The sequence below is a fragment of the Hyla sarda genome, chromosome 10, assembly GCF_029499605.1.
Source record: "Hyla sarda isolate aHylSar1 chromosome 10, aHylSar1.hap1, whole genome shotgun sequence".
Lineage (NCBI taxonomy): Eukaryota > Metazoa > Chordata > Amphibia > Anura > Hylidae > Hyla > Hyla sarda.
The window spans coordinates 10,466,403-10,483,561 of NC_079198.1; the positions used below are offsets into that span (position 1 = coordinate 10,466,403).

General features: G+C 42.9%; 1 protein-coding gene across 3 annotated transcripts in view; it reads right to left on the bottom strand.

Annotated features, from left to right (window-relative positions):
- IGLON5 (IgLON family member 5) overlaps positions 1–17,159 on the bottom strand; it is a 464,875-nt gene that overhangs the window by 133,406 nt on the left and 314,310 nt on the right. For all 3 annotated transcript variants that reach the window (XM_056542891.1, XM_056542889.1, XM_056542892.1), the window contains exon 2: positions 4,270–4,348. In XM_056542891.1, the coding sequence (XP_056398866.1) occupies positions 4,270–4,348 (79 nt within the window). The remainder of the gene's footprint in view (positions 1–4,269; positions 4,349–17,159) is intronic.

The window sequence follows — 17,159 nt, forward strand, 5'->3', positions numbered from 1 at the left end:
TTTCACATTATACTGTTGCTCCGTTTTAAAGACCTGTTACAATGTCCCATTTAGAAAACCCTTAAAAACGGCCATTAAAAAATCCCATTCAAGTCTATGGGATTTTTTGATTATCCGTTCTCACCCGTTATATCCCGTTATGACAAATAACATCCGTTAGTCATAACGGGCTATAACGGGTGAGAACGGACAATAAAAAAATCCCATAGACTTGAATGGGATTTTTTTGTTTGCCCGTTTTTAAGGGTTTTCTAAATGGGACATTTTTTAGTGTGAAAGGTGCCTAAGACATATTTAAAGGGGTACTCTGGTGGAAACCTTTTTTTTTTTTATCGATTGGTGCCAGAAAGTTAAACAGTTTTTTAAATTACTTCTATTAAAAAATCTTAATCCTTCCAGTACTTATTAGCTGCTCAATACTACAGAGGAAATTATTTTCTTTTTGGAACACAGAGCTCTCTGCTGACATCACGGGCACAGTGCTCTCTGCTGACATCTCTGTCCATTTTAGGAACTGTCCAGAGCTTTTTGCTATGTTTGCTATGGGGATTTTCTCCTACTCTGGACAGTTCTTAAAATGGACAGAGATGTCAGCAGAGAGCACTATGCTCGTGATGTCAGCAGAGAGCTCTGTGTTCCAAAAAGAAAAGAATTTCCGCTGTAGTATTCAGCAGCTAATAAGTACTGGAAGGATTAAGATTTTTTAATAGAAGTAATTTACAAATCTGTTTAACTTTTTGCCACCAGTTGATTTAAAAAAAAAAAAAAAAGTTTTCCACCGGAGTACCCCTTTAAGGTGTAGGAATACTACTATGGAAATTCTTTTCTTTTTGCTCTCTGCTGACATCATCATGACCACAGTGCTCTCTGCTGACATCTCTGTCCATTTTAGGAACTGTCCAGAGTAGGAGAAAATCCACATAGCAAACATACGCTGCTCTGGACAGTTCCTAAAATGGACAGAGATGTCAGAAGAGAGCACTGTGGTCATGATGTCAGCAGAGAGCTCTGTGTTCCAAAAAGAAAATAATTTCCTCTGTATTATTCAGCGGCTAATAAGTACTGGAAGGATTAAGAATTTTTAATAGAAGTAATTTACAAATCTGTTTAACTTTCTGGCACCAGTTGTTTAAAAAAAATAAAAATAATAAAATTTCCACCGGAGTACCCCTTTAACAAGCTTGCTTATGCCACAATGTTTCCTAAGCAAGATGCCTCCAGCTGTTGCAAAACTACAACTCCCAGCATGCCCGGACAGCCAACGGCTGTCCGGGCATGCTGGAAGTTGTAGTTTTGCAACAGCTGGAGGCACCCTGGTTGGGAAACACTTGTTTAGACTGATTCAGAATGAAGAGGAAAGCAGCAGAATCGTGAATGCAGCTCTTAATGAGACTAGAGCAATAGCAATGTGACAATACTAAGAATGTTGCCCGTTTTTCTGTCTTTTTTTTTATTTTTTTGTGCGCCATTGTTCAGGCCTTCGTCGGTATCATCTGAATGTCAGGTCAATGGGAAGTTCTTGAAGTTCTGTTTTGTAGCCAAACAAACAAATCCACTTATGTTACGGCGGCAGCTGCCAACGCAGTGTACGGGCCATCGAGATCCGGAAACAAACAAAAACAACAAAAAAAAAAAAGGCGTCCTTTGTGTGTCGGTACGAGAGACGGAGAATGGTGACCCCCGCAGCTGTTCTCCTCGATGGGTATTACTGACGCATTGTTGTCTGCTAGAAAGAAAAATCGGGAAATTCTTCACGCCAAGGACGATGTCAAAAGCAAAGCCGAAAGCAGAATTGGCGTAACTCGCGATTGGAATCGCACCAATGCCCCGTCGCTTTACGGATGGTTGTGTTTGAATGACATTGGGTCCTCCCATAATGACATATAATTCCAGGACGGCAGTAAGAACTGACACATAGGCAGATCAGTAGTTGAATGGGGGCAGATCGGCCTCTCAGCACTAAGCCAATGGGTAGCCCTAAACTGGTTGGAAGAATGGACGCCCACATACCTTTACTAATGCAGTTTAATGTTAAAGGCGTACTCCGGTGGGAAAACTTTTTTTTTTTTTTTTAAATCAACTGGTGCCAGAAAGTTAAACAGATTTGTAAATTACTTCTATTAAAAAATCTTAATCCTTCCAGTACTTATTAGCTGCTGAATACTACAGAGGAAATTATTTTCACAGAGCTCTCTGCTGACATCATGACCACAGTGCTCTCTGCTGACATCTCTGTCCATTTTAGGAACTATCCAGAGCAGCATATGTTTTCTATGGGGATTTTCTCCTACTCTGAACAGTTCTTAAAATGGACAGAGATGTCAGCAGAGAGCACTGTGCTCGTGATGTCAGCAGAGAGCTCACACGTGCAGCAAGTTAGATCCACAAACCAAAAGAGAAAAAAATCCAGCATTCAAAAATACGGCGGTCCTGTATAAAATGTCTTTTTTTTTCACTTAAAGATCCAATATGTTTCAGAAGACATCACAATACAAGAATACTTGCTTGACAAGTTTTGGAGGGTTATGCCTTAGTCATCAGCTGGGCTCATGACTAAGGGGTTACCTCTCCAAAACGAGTCAAGCATGTATTTGTTAGCTGATGACTGAGAGGTAACCCTTTAAAACACGTCAAGCATGTATTCTGGTATTGCGACATCTGATCTAACATTTTATTTGATCTCTGCTAAAAAAAATAAAAAAATAAATTGTATGGGACCACCAAATGAATGCTGGAATATTTTTTTTTTTTTTTTTTTGGGAATCACTAAATACTTGAAAAAGATTTTCCTTCAGAAGCTCCATGAGGCGTTGCACCTTAGATCTCCACCTTGTTACTCTTTTCTATAGGGATCAATCAACAACCTCCATGGAAACAGGAGATTGGTCATTAATCCCTATATAAAAAAGAGTGGTTGATGGTTGTCAGACCAGAGAAGACTGACGGCCATAACCCACCAGGGAGAGTTTAAAGGGGTACTCCGGAGCTCAAAACTAAATGTTCAGAACGCTCTTAGCCGGAGGCCGTGATCATTACACCACGACCACGCCTCCTCATGGCGTCACGTCACGCCACACCCCCTCCATTCATGTGTATGGGAGGGGGCGTGTCTCCGACACGCCCCCTCCCATAGACATGAATGGACTGGACCTGACATAACAAGGAAGTGTGGCCGTAACGTCACGACCACTGCAGCAGTTCTAAACAACGCCAGGTGTTGAGGGAAATCGTGGGGGGCCTAGCAGTAGGACCCCCACGATCAAACATCTTATCCCCTATCCTTTGGATAGGGGATAAGATGTCGAGCAGCAGAGTACCCCTTTAAAGGGGTACTCCGGTGAAAAACTTTTTTTTGTTTTTTAAATGAACTGATGCCAGAAAGTTAAATAGATTTGAACATTACTTCTATTAAAAAATCTTAATCCCTTACAGTACTTATCAGCTGCTGTATACTACAGAGGAAATTCTTTTGACTTCTTTTCTGGATTTCTTTTCTGTCTGACCACAGTGCTCTCTGCTGACACCTCGGTCCATGTCAGGAACTGTCCGGAGTAGGAGAAAATCCCCATAGCAAACATATGCTGCTCTGGACAGTTCCTTAAATGGACAGAGGTGTCCGCAGAGAGCACTGTGGTTGGGAAAGAAAAGAAATCCAAAAAGAAAATAATTTCCTCTGTAGTATGCAGCCACTAATAAGTACTGGAAGGATTAAGAATGTTTAATAGAAGTAATTTATAAATCTGTTTAAAGGGGTACTCCGGTGGAAAACTTTTTTTTTTTTTTCAGCTGGTGGCAGAAAGTTAAACAGATTTGTAAATTACTTCTATTTAAAAATTTTAATCCTTCCAATAATTAATAGCTGCTGAATACTACAGAGGAAATTCATTTATTTTTGGAACACAGAGCTCTCTGCTGACATCACGAGCACAGTGCTCTCTGCTGACATCTCTGTCCATTTTAAGAACTGTCCAGAGTAGGAGAAAATCCCCATAGCAAACATATGCTGCTCTGGACTGTGCTCGTGATGTCAGCAGAGAGCTCTGTGTTCCAAAAAGAAAAGAATGTCCTCTGTAGTATTCAGCAGCTATTAAGTATTGGAAGGATTAAGATTTTTCTAAAAGTAACTAAAACTTTTCTACTGGAGTACCCCTTTAAGGAATTCTTACAAATAATTATAAGGTCCCTGTTAGACAGTGTCAGGCGGTCAGGTGTTAGATGAAGATATCTCCGGGGGGCAGTGGCGGTGGTGGGCAAGGAGTCTGCACTCACCTGAGAGTGACGTTATCCCCTTGACAGGCGGTGTAATTACCATCGGGAGGGACAAACTCCGAGCATTCAACCAGGAGAACTAGAGAGATAAGAAAGCAAGGGAGCGATGAGGTGGGAAGGGGGCCACCAGGTGTACAGGGGGAGACAGATAGGGACAGGAGGAAATAGACATAAAATGAGATGAGGGAAAAGATGCAGGTCACAATGAGGATAGGGTGACAGAGCCGGGGAGGAGGGTGATGGGGTGAGGGTAGGGAGAGAGAAATAAAGAGGCGTTATTAACCCATTGTATGATCAGACACTTTACAATAATAGACATTCATTACAGCAATGAATAAATATAGAATAATGGAATAAATTCCCAGAGAAGCATGACTACTTTTCTCCAGAAACAGCACCACACCTGTCCATAGGTTGCCTCTAATATTGCAGCACAGCTTTATTGAAGTGAATAGAGCAATACCGCGCACAACCTAGGGACAAGTGTGGCTGTGTTTTAAAGGGGTACTCCACTAGAAATATTTTTTATTTTTTAAATCAACTGTTGCCAGAAAGTTAAGCAGATTTGTAAATGACTTCTATTTAAAAATCGTAACCCTTCCAGGACTTATCATTTGCTGTATGTTCCACAGGAAGTTCTTTTCTTTTTGAATTTCCTTTCTGTCTGACCTCAGTGCTCTCTGCTGACACCTCTGTCCATTTTAGGAACTGTCCAGAGTAGGAGAAAATCCTATCCTGCTCTGGGCAGTTCCTGACATGGACAGAGGTGTCAGCAGAGAGCACTGTGGTCAGACAGAAAGGAAATTCAAAAATAATTCCTGTGGTGCATACAGCAGCTGATAAGTATTGGAAGGGTTACGATTTTTTAATAGAAGTCATTTACAAATCTGCTTAACTTTCTGGCACCAGTTGATTTAAAAAAAAAAAAAAAATTTCCAAGGGTGTACGCCTTTAAGTAGGAAGCCATCATGTTTTCTAGCCCTGGACAATCCCTTTACACCAGGCATTGGATAGAATCAACTAAAAGGGCGGCACAAGCCTAAAATCCAGCTCAGACCAAGGATAGTCCTACAGAGAGCAATGGCCCTACAGTTGTCATTTTAGACAGTTGTGCTTATAATTTCAGCCTGTGTAAGACCACCATTTAGTGCCAAGACAATACTGCTGTAAAGAGCCTACATAATGCAGTCATATGGTTCCAAGACAAATACTGCTACATACAGCACTCATAATACCGTCACATCATGCCAAGTCACTCCTACTATATACAGGCCACATAATAGTCATAGAGTACCAACACAAAACTACTATATACAGGCCACATAATAGTCATATAGTACAAAGACAATACTACTATATACAGGCCACATAATAGTCATATAGTACAAAGACAATACTACTATATACAGGCCCCATAATAGTCATATAGTACAAAGACAATACTACTATATACAGGCCACATAATAGTCATATAGTACCAAGACAATACTGCTATATACAGGCCACATAATAGTCATATAATACCAAGACAATACTAATATATAAAGGCCTCATAATAGTCATATAGTCCCAAGACAATACTGCTATATACAGGCCACATAATAGTCATATAATACCAAGACAATACTACTATATACAGGCCACATAATAGTCATATAGTACAAAGACAATACTACTATATACAGGCCCCATAATAGTCATATAGTACAAAGACAATACTACTATATACAGGCCACATAATAGTCATATAGTACCAAGACAATACTACTATATACAGGCCACATAACAGTCATATAATACCAAGACAATACTAATATATAAAGGCCTCATAATAGTCATATAGTCCCAAGACAATACTGCTATATACAGGCCACATAATAGTCATATAATACCAAGACAATACTACTATATACAGGCCACATAATAGTCATATAATACCAAGACAATACCATATACAGGCCACATAATAGTCATATAATACCAAGACAATACCATATACAGGCCACATAATAGTCATATAGTACAAAGACAATACTACTATATACAGCCCACATAATAGTCATATAGTACCAAGACAATACTACTATATACAGCCCACATAATAGTCATATAGTACAAAGACAATACTACTATATACAGGCCACATAATAATCATATAGTACCAAGACAATACTACTATATACAGGCCACATAATAGTCATATAATGGCAAGACAATACTACTATATACAGGCCACATATTAGTCATATAATACCAAGACAATACTACTATATACAGGCCACATAATAGTCATATAATACCAAGACAATACTACTATTTACAGCCCACATAATACTGCTATATAGTACCAAGAGGATACTACTATAATATATTGTGCCCCAATAATTTACAGCATTTGAAAAATTCCCTCAAACACCACTAAATAATACTTGTTGGTTTAGGTTTGCTCCTGGGATTCCACCCTAAGGCCGTGTTCACACAGTATAAAACGAGTCGTATTTTTACGAAATAATGTTGCATACAAGGTGTCCGTCCATGTGGCTTGTTCGCTGTTTTCCGCTATGTCTGGACTGAGTAGAGTGTCGCTGCTGCGTGTAATAAATACTCTGCTCGGAAACGTAAGCAAAAAAATCATTTTTCCTTGTATTAAGCTTTGTTGTTTATGAGCGGCCCATGATGTATGTTCACACTGAGCCCTTGTGCCAGCGCCGGGGGGTGGGGGGTGATATGGGCCTGATAAATGTCCTGCAAATTACTGCATTCCTCATAGTATGGATGGACTGCGGGGACTGTAACACTTCATCTGCCAGGACGACATGGCCTGCGCATATATACACTGCATATACAGAGCCATATATATACACTGCATATACAGAGCCATATATATACACTGCATATACAGAGCCATATATATACACTGCATATACAGAGCCATATATATACACTGCTGTCACGATGCCGGCTGGCAGGTAGTGGACCCTCTGTGCCAGAGAGGGATTGGCGTGGACCGTGCTAGTGGACCGGTTCTAAGCCACTACTGGTTTTCACCAGAGCCCGCCGCAAAGCGGGATGGTCTTGCTGCGGCGGTAGTGACCAGGTCGTATCCACTAGCAACGGCTCACCTCTCTGGCTGCTGAAGATAGGCGCGGTACAAGGGAGTAGGCAGAAGCAAGGTCGGACGTAGCAGAAGGTCGGGGCAGGCAGCAAGGATCGTAGTCAGGGGCAACGGCAGAAGGTCTGGAAACACAGGCAAGGAACACACAAGGAACGCTTTCACTGGCACTAAGGCAACAAGATCCGGCAAGGGAGTGCAAGGGAAGTGAGGTAATATAGGGAAGTGCACAGGTGAAAACCCTAATTGGAACCACTGCGCCAATCAGCGGCGCAGTGGCCCTTTAAATCGCAGAGACCCGGCGCGCGCGCGCCCTAGGGAGCGGGGCCGCGCGCGCCGGGACAGAACAGACGGGGAGCGAGTCAGGTAGGGGAGCCGGGGTGCGCATCGCGAGCGGGCGCTACCCGCATCGCGAATCGCATCCCGGCTGGCAGCAGGATCGCAGCGCCCCGGGTCAGAGGACGTGACCGGAGCGCTGCAGCGGAGGGAGTGAAGCGAGCGCTCCGGGGAGGAGCGGGGACCCGGAGCGCTCGGCGTAACAGTACCCCCCCCCTTGGGTCTCCCCCTCTTCTTGGAGCCTGAGAACCTGAGGAGCAGACTTTTGTCAAGGATGTTGTCCTCAGGTTCCCAGGATCTCTCTTCAGGACCACAACCCTCCCAGTCTACTAAAAAAAAATTTTTCCCTCTGACCTTTTTGGCAGCCAAAATTTCCTTGACCGAGAAGACGTCCGAGGAGCCGGAAACAGGAGTGGGAGGAACAGATTTGGGAGAAAAACGGTTGAGGATGAGTGGTTTGAGAAGAGAGACGTGAAAGGCATTAGGGATACGAAGAGAAGGAGGAAGAAGAAGTTTATAAGAGACAGGATTAATTTGACACAAAATTTTGAAAGGACCAAGATAGCGTGGTCCCAACTTGTAGCTAGGGACACGGAAGCGGACATATTTAGCGGAGAGCCATACCTTGTCTCCAGGGGAAAAAACGGGGGGAGCTCTTCTTTTCTTATCCGCGAACCTCTTCATGCGTGAAGAAGCCTGTAAGAGAGAATTTTGGGTCTCTCTCCATATAATGGAAAGGTCACGAGAAATTTCATCCACAGCGGGCAGACCAGAGGGCAAGGGGGTAGGGAGGGGGGGAAGAGGGTGACGGCCGTACACCACGAAAAATGGGGATTTGGAGGAAGATTCAGAGACCCTGAAGTTATACGAAAATTCGGCCCATGGAAGGAGATCTGCCCAGTCATCCTGGCGGGAGGAAACAAAATGTCGCAAATAATCACCCAGGATCTGGTTAATTCTTTCTACTTGTCCATTGGACTGGGGATGATATGCAGAGGAAAAATTTAATTTAATCTTGAGTTGTTTACAGAGAGCCCTCCAGAATTTAGACACGAATTGGACCCCTCTATCCGAGACAATCTGCGTAGGCAACCCGTGAAGACGAAAAATGTGTACAAAAAATTGTTTAGCCAACTGAGGCGCAGAAGGAAGACCAGGAAGAGGGATGAAATGTGCCATTTTGGAGAATCGATCAACGACCACCCAAATAACGGTGTTGCCACGGGAAGGGGGTAAATCAGTAATAAAATCCATACCAATCAGAGACCAAGGCTGTTCGGGGACAGGCAGAGGATGAAGAAAACCAGCGGGCTTCTGGCGAGGAGTCTTATCCCGGGCACAGATAGTGCAGGCTCGCACAAAGTCCCCAACATCCGTCTCCAGAGTCGGCCACCAATAGAAGCGGGAGATGAGTTGCACAGATTTCTTGATGCCCGCATGACCTGCGAGATGGGAGGAGTGACCCCATTTGAGGATTCCGAGGCGTTGGCGTGGAGAAACAAAGGTCTTTCCTGGAGGAGTCTGCCTGATGGAGGCAGGAGAAGTGGAGATCAGGCAGTCAGGTGGAATGATGTGTTGCGGAGGGAGATCAACTTCTGAGGCATCCGAGGAACGAGAGAGAGCATCGGCCCTAATGTTCTTATCGGCAGGACGAAAGTGAATCTCAAAATTAAATCGGGCAAAGAACAGAGACCACCGGGCCTGGCGAGGATTCAGCCGTTGGGCCGACTGGAGGTAGGAGAGGTTCTTGTGGTCGGTGTAGATAATAACAGGAAATCTTGATCCCTCCAGCAGATGCCTCCATTCCTCAAGTGCTAATTTAATGGCTAGAAGCTCTCGATCCCCGATGGAGTAGTTCCTCTCCGCTGGAGAGAAGGTCCTAGAGAAAAAACCACAAGTGACAGCATGCCCGGAAGGATTTTTTTGTAGAAGAACAGCTCCAGCTCCTACTGAGGAGGCATCAACCTCCAATAGGAAGGGTTTGGAAGGGTCAGGTCTGGAGAGCACGGGAGCCGAAGAAAAGGCAGACTTGAGTCGTTTAAAGGAGTCTTCTGCTTGAGGAGGCCAGGACTTGGGATCAGCATTTTTCTTGGTTAAAGCCACGATAGGAGCCACAATGGTAGAAAAATGTGGAATAAATTGCCTGTAATAATTGGCGAACCCCAAAAAGCGTTGGATAGCACGGAGTCCGGAGGGGCGTGGCCAATTTAAGACGGCAGAGAGTTTGTCTGGATCCATCTGTAGTCCCTGGCCAGAGACCAAATATCCTAGAAAAGGAAGAGATTGGCATTCAAACAGACATTTCTCAATTTTGGCATAGAGTTGGTTGTCACGAAGTCTCTGAAGAACCATACGGACATGCTGGCGGTGTTCTTCTAGATTGGCAGAAAAAATTAGGATATCGTCCAGATATACCACAACACAGGAGTATAACAGATCACGAAAAATTTCATTGACAAAGTCTTGGAAGACGGCAGGGGCATTACACAGTCCAAAGGGCATGACCAGATACTCAAAGTGTCCATCTCTGGTGTTAAATGCCGTTTTCCACTCGTCCCCCTCTCTGATGCGGATGAGGTTATAGGCGCCTCTTAAGTCCAATTTAGTGAAGATGTGGGCACCTTGGAGGCGATCAAAGAGTTCAGAGATGAGGGGTAAGGGGTAGCGGTTCTTAACCGTGATTTTATTAAGACCGCGGTAGTCAATGCAAGGACGTAGGGAGCCATCTTTTTTGGACACAAAGAAAAATCCGGCTCCGGCAGGAGAGGAGGATTTACGGATAAAGCCCTTTTTTAGATTCTCCTGGACGTATTCGGACATGGCAAGAGTCTCTGGGGCAGAGAGAGGATAAATTCTGCCCCGGGGTGGAGTAGTACCCGGGAGGAGGTCGATAGGGCAATCATAAGGCCTGTGAGGAGGTAGAGTCTCAGCTTGTTTTTTGCAGAAAACATCCGCGAAGTCCATATAGGCCTTAGGGAGACCGGTTACTGGAGGAACCACAGAGTTACGGCAAGGGTTACTGGGAACCGGTTTTAGACAGTTCTTGGAACAAGAGGACCCCCAACTCTTGATCTCCCCAGTGGACCAATCCAGGGTTGGGGAATGAAGTTGAAGCCAGGGAAGTCCAAGGAGAATCTCCGAGGTGCAATTGGGGAGGACCAAAAGTTCAATCCTCTCATGATGAGATCCGATGCTCATAAGAAGGGGCTCCGTGCGGAAACGTATGGTACAGTCCAATCTTTCATTATTTACACAATTGATGTAGAGGGGTCTGGCGAGACTGGTCACTGGGATGTTGAACCTGTTGACGAGAGAGGCCAAAATAAAATTTCCTGCAGATCCAGAGTCCAAGAAGGCCACTGTAGAGAAGGAGAAGGCAGAGGCAGACATCCGCACAGGCACAGTAAGACGTGGAGAAGCAGAGTAGACATCAAGGACTGTCTCACCTTTGTGCGGAGTCAGCGTACGTCTTTCCAGGCGGGGAGGACGGATAGGACAATCCCTCAGGAAGTGTTCGGTACTAGCACAGTACAGGCAGAGGTTCTCCATACGGCGTCGTGTCCTCTCTTGAGGTGTCAGGCGAGACCGGTCGACCTGCATAGCCTCCACGGCGGGAGGCACAGGAACAGGTTGCAGGGGACCAGAGGAGAGAGGAGCCGAGGAGACGAAACGCCTCGTGCGAACAGAGTCCATATCTTGGCGGAGTTCCTGACGCCTTTCAGAAAAACGCATGTCAATGCGAGTGGCTAGGTGAATAAGTTCATGTAGATTAGCAGGAATTTCTCGTGCGGCCAGAACATCTTTAATGTTGCTGGATAGGCCTTTTTTGAAGGTCGCGCAGAGGGCCTCATTATTCCAGGACAATTCTGAAGCAAGTGTACGGAATTGTACGGCATACTCGCCAACGGAAGAATTACCCTGGACCAGGTTCAACAGGGCAGTCTCAGCAGAAGAGGCTCGGGCAGGTTCCTCAAAGACACTTCGGATTTCCGAGAAGAAGGAGTGTACAGAGGCAGTGACGGGGTCATTGCGGTCCCAGAGCGGTGTGGCCCATGACAGGGCTTTTCCGGACAGAAGACTGACTACGAAAGCCACCTTAGACCTTTCAGTGGGAAACAGGTCCGACATCATCTCCAGATGCAGGGAACATTGGGAAAGAAAGCCACGGCAAAACTTAGAGTCCCCATCAAATTTATCCGGCAAGGATAAGCGTATCCCAGGAGCGACCACTCGCTGCGGAGGAGGTGCAGGAGCTGGCGGAGGAGATGACTGCTGAAGCTGTGGTAGCAACTGTTGTAGCATAACGGTCAGTTGAGACAGCTGTTGGCCTTGTTGCGCTATCTGTTGTGACTGCTGGGCGACCACCGTGGTAAGGTCAGCGACAACTGGCAGAGGAACTTCAGCGGGATCCATGGCCGGATCTACTGTCACGATGCCGGCTGGCAGGTAGTGGACCCTCTGTGCCAGAGAGGGATTGGCGTGGACCGTGCTAGTGGACCGGTTCTAAGCCACTACTGGTTTTCACCAGAGCCCGCCGCAAAGCGGGATGGTCTTGCTGCGGCGGTAGTGACCAGGTCGTATCCACTAGCAACGGCTCACCTCTCTGGCTGCTGAAGATAGGCGCGGTACAAGGGAGTAGGCAGAAGCAAGGTCGGACGTAGCAGAAGGTCGGGGCAGGCAGCAAGGATCGTAGTCAGGGGCAACGGCAGAAGGTCTGGAAACACAGGCAAGGAACACACAAGGAACGCTTTCACTGGCACTAAGGCAACAAGATCCGGCAAGGGAGTGCAAGGGAAGTGAGGTAATATAGGGAAGTGCACAGGTGAAAACCCTAATTGGAACCACTGCGCAGTGGCCCTTTAAATCGCAGAGACCCGGCGCGCGCGCGCCCTAGGGAGCGGGGCCGCGCGCGCCGGGACAGAACAGACGGGGAGCGAGTCAGGTAGGGGAGCCGGGGTGCGCATCGCGAGCGGGCGCTACCCGCATCGCGAATCGCATCCCGGCTGGCAGCAGGATCGCAGCGCCCCGGGTCAGAGGACGTGACCGGAGCGCTGCAGCGGAGGGAGTGAAGCGAGCGCTCCGGGGAGGAGCGGGGACCCGGAGCGCTCGGCGTAACAACTGCATATACAGAGCCATATATATACACTGCATATACAGAGCCATATATATACACTGCATATACAGAGCCATATATATATAAACTGCATATACAGAGCCATATATATACACTGCGTATACAGAGCCATATATATACACTGCATATACAGAGCCATATATACACTGCATATACAGAGCCATATATATATAAACTGCATATACAGAGCCATATATACACTGCATATACAGAGCTCACTATATACACTGCATATACAGAGCCATATATACACTGCATATACAGAGCTCACTATATACACTGCATATACAGAGCCATATATATATATATACACTGCATATACAGAGCCATATATACACTGCATATACAGAGCTCACTATATACACTGCATATACAGAGCCATATATATACACTGCGTATACAGAGCCATATATACACTTCATATACAGAGTCATATATATACACTGCATATACAGAGCCATATATACACTGCATATACAGAGCCATATATATATATATATACACTGCATATACAGAGCCATATATACACTGCATATACAGAGCCATATATATATAAACTGCATATACAGAGCCATATATATATACACTGCATATACAGAGCCATATATATACACTGCGCATACAGAGCCATATATATACACTGCATATACAGAGCCATATATACACTGCATATACAGAGCCATATATACACTGCATATACAGAGCCATATATATACACTGCATATACAGAGCCATATATATACACTGCGTATACAGAGCCATATATATACACTGCGTATACAGAGCCATATATATACACTGCGTATACAGAGCCATATATACACTGCGTATACAGAGCCATATATATACACTGCATATACAGAGCCATATATATACACTGCATATACAGAGCCATATATATACACTGCGTATACAGAGCCATATATATACACTGCGTATACAGAGCCATATATATACACTGCATATACAGAGCCATATATACACTGCGTATACAGAGCCATATATATACACTGCATAAACAGAGCCATATATACACTGCATATACAGAGCCCAATATATACACTGCATATACAGAGCCATATATATACACTGCATATACAGAGCCATATATATACACTGCATATACAGAGCCATATATATATACACTGCATATACAGAGCCATATATATACACTACACATACAGAGCCATATATATACACTGCATATACAGAGCCATATATATACACTGCATATACAGAGCCATATATATATAAACTGCATATACAGAGCCATATATACACTGCATATACAGAGCTCACTATATACACTGCATATACAGAGCCATATATATATATATACACTGCATATACAGAGCCATATATACACTGCATATACAGAGCTCACTATATACACTGCATATACAGAGCCATATATATACACTGCGTATACAGAGCCATATATACACTTCATATACAGAGTCATATATATACACTGCATATACAGAGCCATATATACACTGCATATACAGAGCCATATATATATATATATACACTGCATATACAGAGCCATATATACACTGCATATACAGAGCCATATATATACACTGCATATACAGAGCCATATATATACACTGCATATACAGAGCCATATATATACACTGCATATACAGAGCCATATATATACACTGCATATACAGAGCCATATATATCTACACTGCGTATACAGAGCCATATATATACACTGCGTATACAGAGCTATATATATACACTGCGTATACAGAGCCATATATACACTGCGTATACAGAGCCATATATATACACTGCATATACAGAGCCATATATATACACTGCATATACAGAGCCATATATATACACTGCGTATACAGAGCCATATATATACACTGCGTATACAGAGCCATATATATACACTGCATATACAGAGCCATATATACACTGCATATACAGAGCCATATATATACACTGCGTATACAGAGCCATATATACACTGCGTATACAGAGCCATATATACACTGCATATACAGAGCCATATATATACACTGCGTATACACTGCGTATACAGAGCCATATATACACTGCGTATACAGAGCCATATATATATATATATACACTGCATATACAGAGCCATATATATACACTGCATATACAGATATATATATATATATGTATATATATATATATATATAAATATATATATATATATATAAATATATATATATATATATATATATATATATATATATATATACACTGCATATACAGAGCCATATACATACACTGCATATACAGAGCCATATATATACACTGCATATACAGAGCCATATATACACTGCATATACAGAGCCCAATATATACACTGCATATACAGAGCCATATATATACACTGCATATACAGAGCCATATATATACACTGCATATACAGAGCTCAATATATACACTGCATATACAGAGCCCAATATATACACTGCATATACAGAGCCATATATATACACTGCATATACAGAGCCATATATATACACTGCATATACAGAGCTCAATATATACACTGCATATACAGAGCCCAATATATACACTGCATATACAGAGCCATATATATACACTGCATATACAGAGCCATATATATACACTGCATATACAGAGCCCATTATATATACACTGCATATACAGAGCCATATATATATACACTGCATATACAGAGCCATATATATACACTGCGTATACAGAGCCATATATATACACTGCATATACAGAACCATATATATATACACTGCGTATACAGAGCCATATATATACACTGCATATACAAAGCCCAATATATACACTGCATATACAGAGCTCAATATATACACTGCGTATACAGAGCCATATATATATACACTGCATATACAGAGCCATATATACACTGCATATACAGAGCCATATATATACACTGCATATACAGAGCCCAATATATACACTGCGTATACAGAGCCATATATATATATATACACTGCATATACAGAGCCCAATATATACACTGCATATACAGAGCCATATATATACACTTCATATACAGAGCCATATATATACACTGCATATACAGAGCCCATTATATATACACTGCATATACAGAGCCATATATATACACTGCGTATACAGAGCCATATATATACACTGCGTATACAGAACCATATATATATACACTGCGTATACAGAGCCATATATATACACTGCATATACAGAGCCCAATATATACACTGCATATACAGAGCCCAATATATACACTGCGTATACAGAGCCATATATATATACACTGCATATACAGAGCCATATATACACTGCATATACAGAGCCATATATATACACTGCATATACAGAGCCCAATATATACACTGCGTATACAGAGCCATATATATATACACTGCGTATACAGAGCCATATATATATATATATACACTGCATATACAGAGCCATATATATACACTGCATATACAGAGCCATATATATACACTGCATATACAGAGCCCAATATATACACTGCGTATACAGAGCCATATATATATACACTGCGTATACAGAGCCATATATATATACACTGCATATACAGAGCCATATATATACACTGCATATACAGAGCCATATATATACACTGCATATACAGAGCCATATATATATACACTGCATATACAGAGCCATATATATACACTGCATATACAGAGCCATATATATACACTGCATATACAGAACCATATATATACACTGCATATACAGAGCCATATATATATACACTGCGTATACAGAGCCATATATATACACTGCATATACAGAGCCATATATATACTGCATATACAGAGCCATATATATACACTGCGTATACAGAGCCATATATATACACTGCATATACAGAGCCATATATATACACTGCATATACAGAGCCATATATATACACTGCATATACAGAGCCATATATATACTGCATATACAGAGCCATATATATAGCACAATACATTGTAAATTATCTTCTCTGCTAGAAGAGCTGAGTTTGTATTTGTATATGTTTGTATTTGGTTCTCACAATAAGGTGATTATTATCTGTGATTTTACATAGGACTGCAGGTAGACTATCACTCTCATCCTCAGCATTTGCAGTTCTCTCTCTCTGTATCTCTACCTCCTGTTCTCTCTCTTCCCCTCTCTACCTCTACCTCTCTCTCCCTCCCTCTCCCTCTACCTACCTCTCTACACCTCTCTACACCTTTCTACCTCTCTCTCTACCTCTCTCTCTCTTCTCCTCTCTCTGTATATCTCTCTCTCTTCTCCTCTCTCTGTATA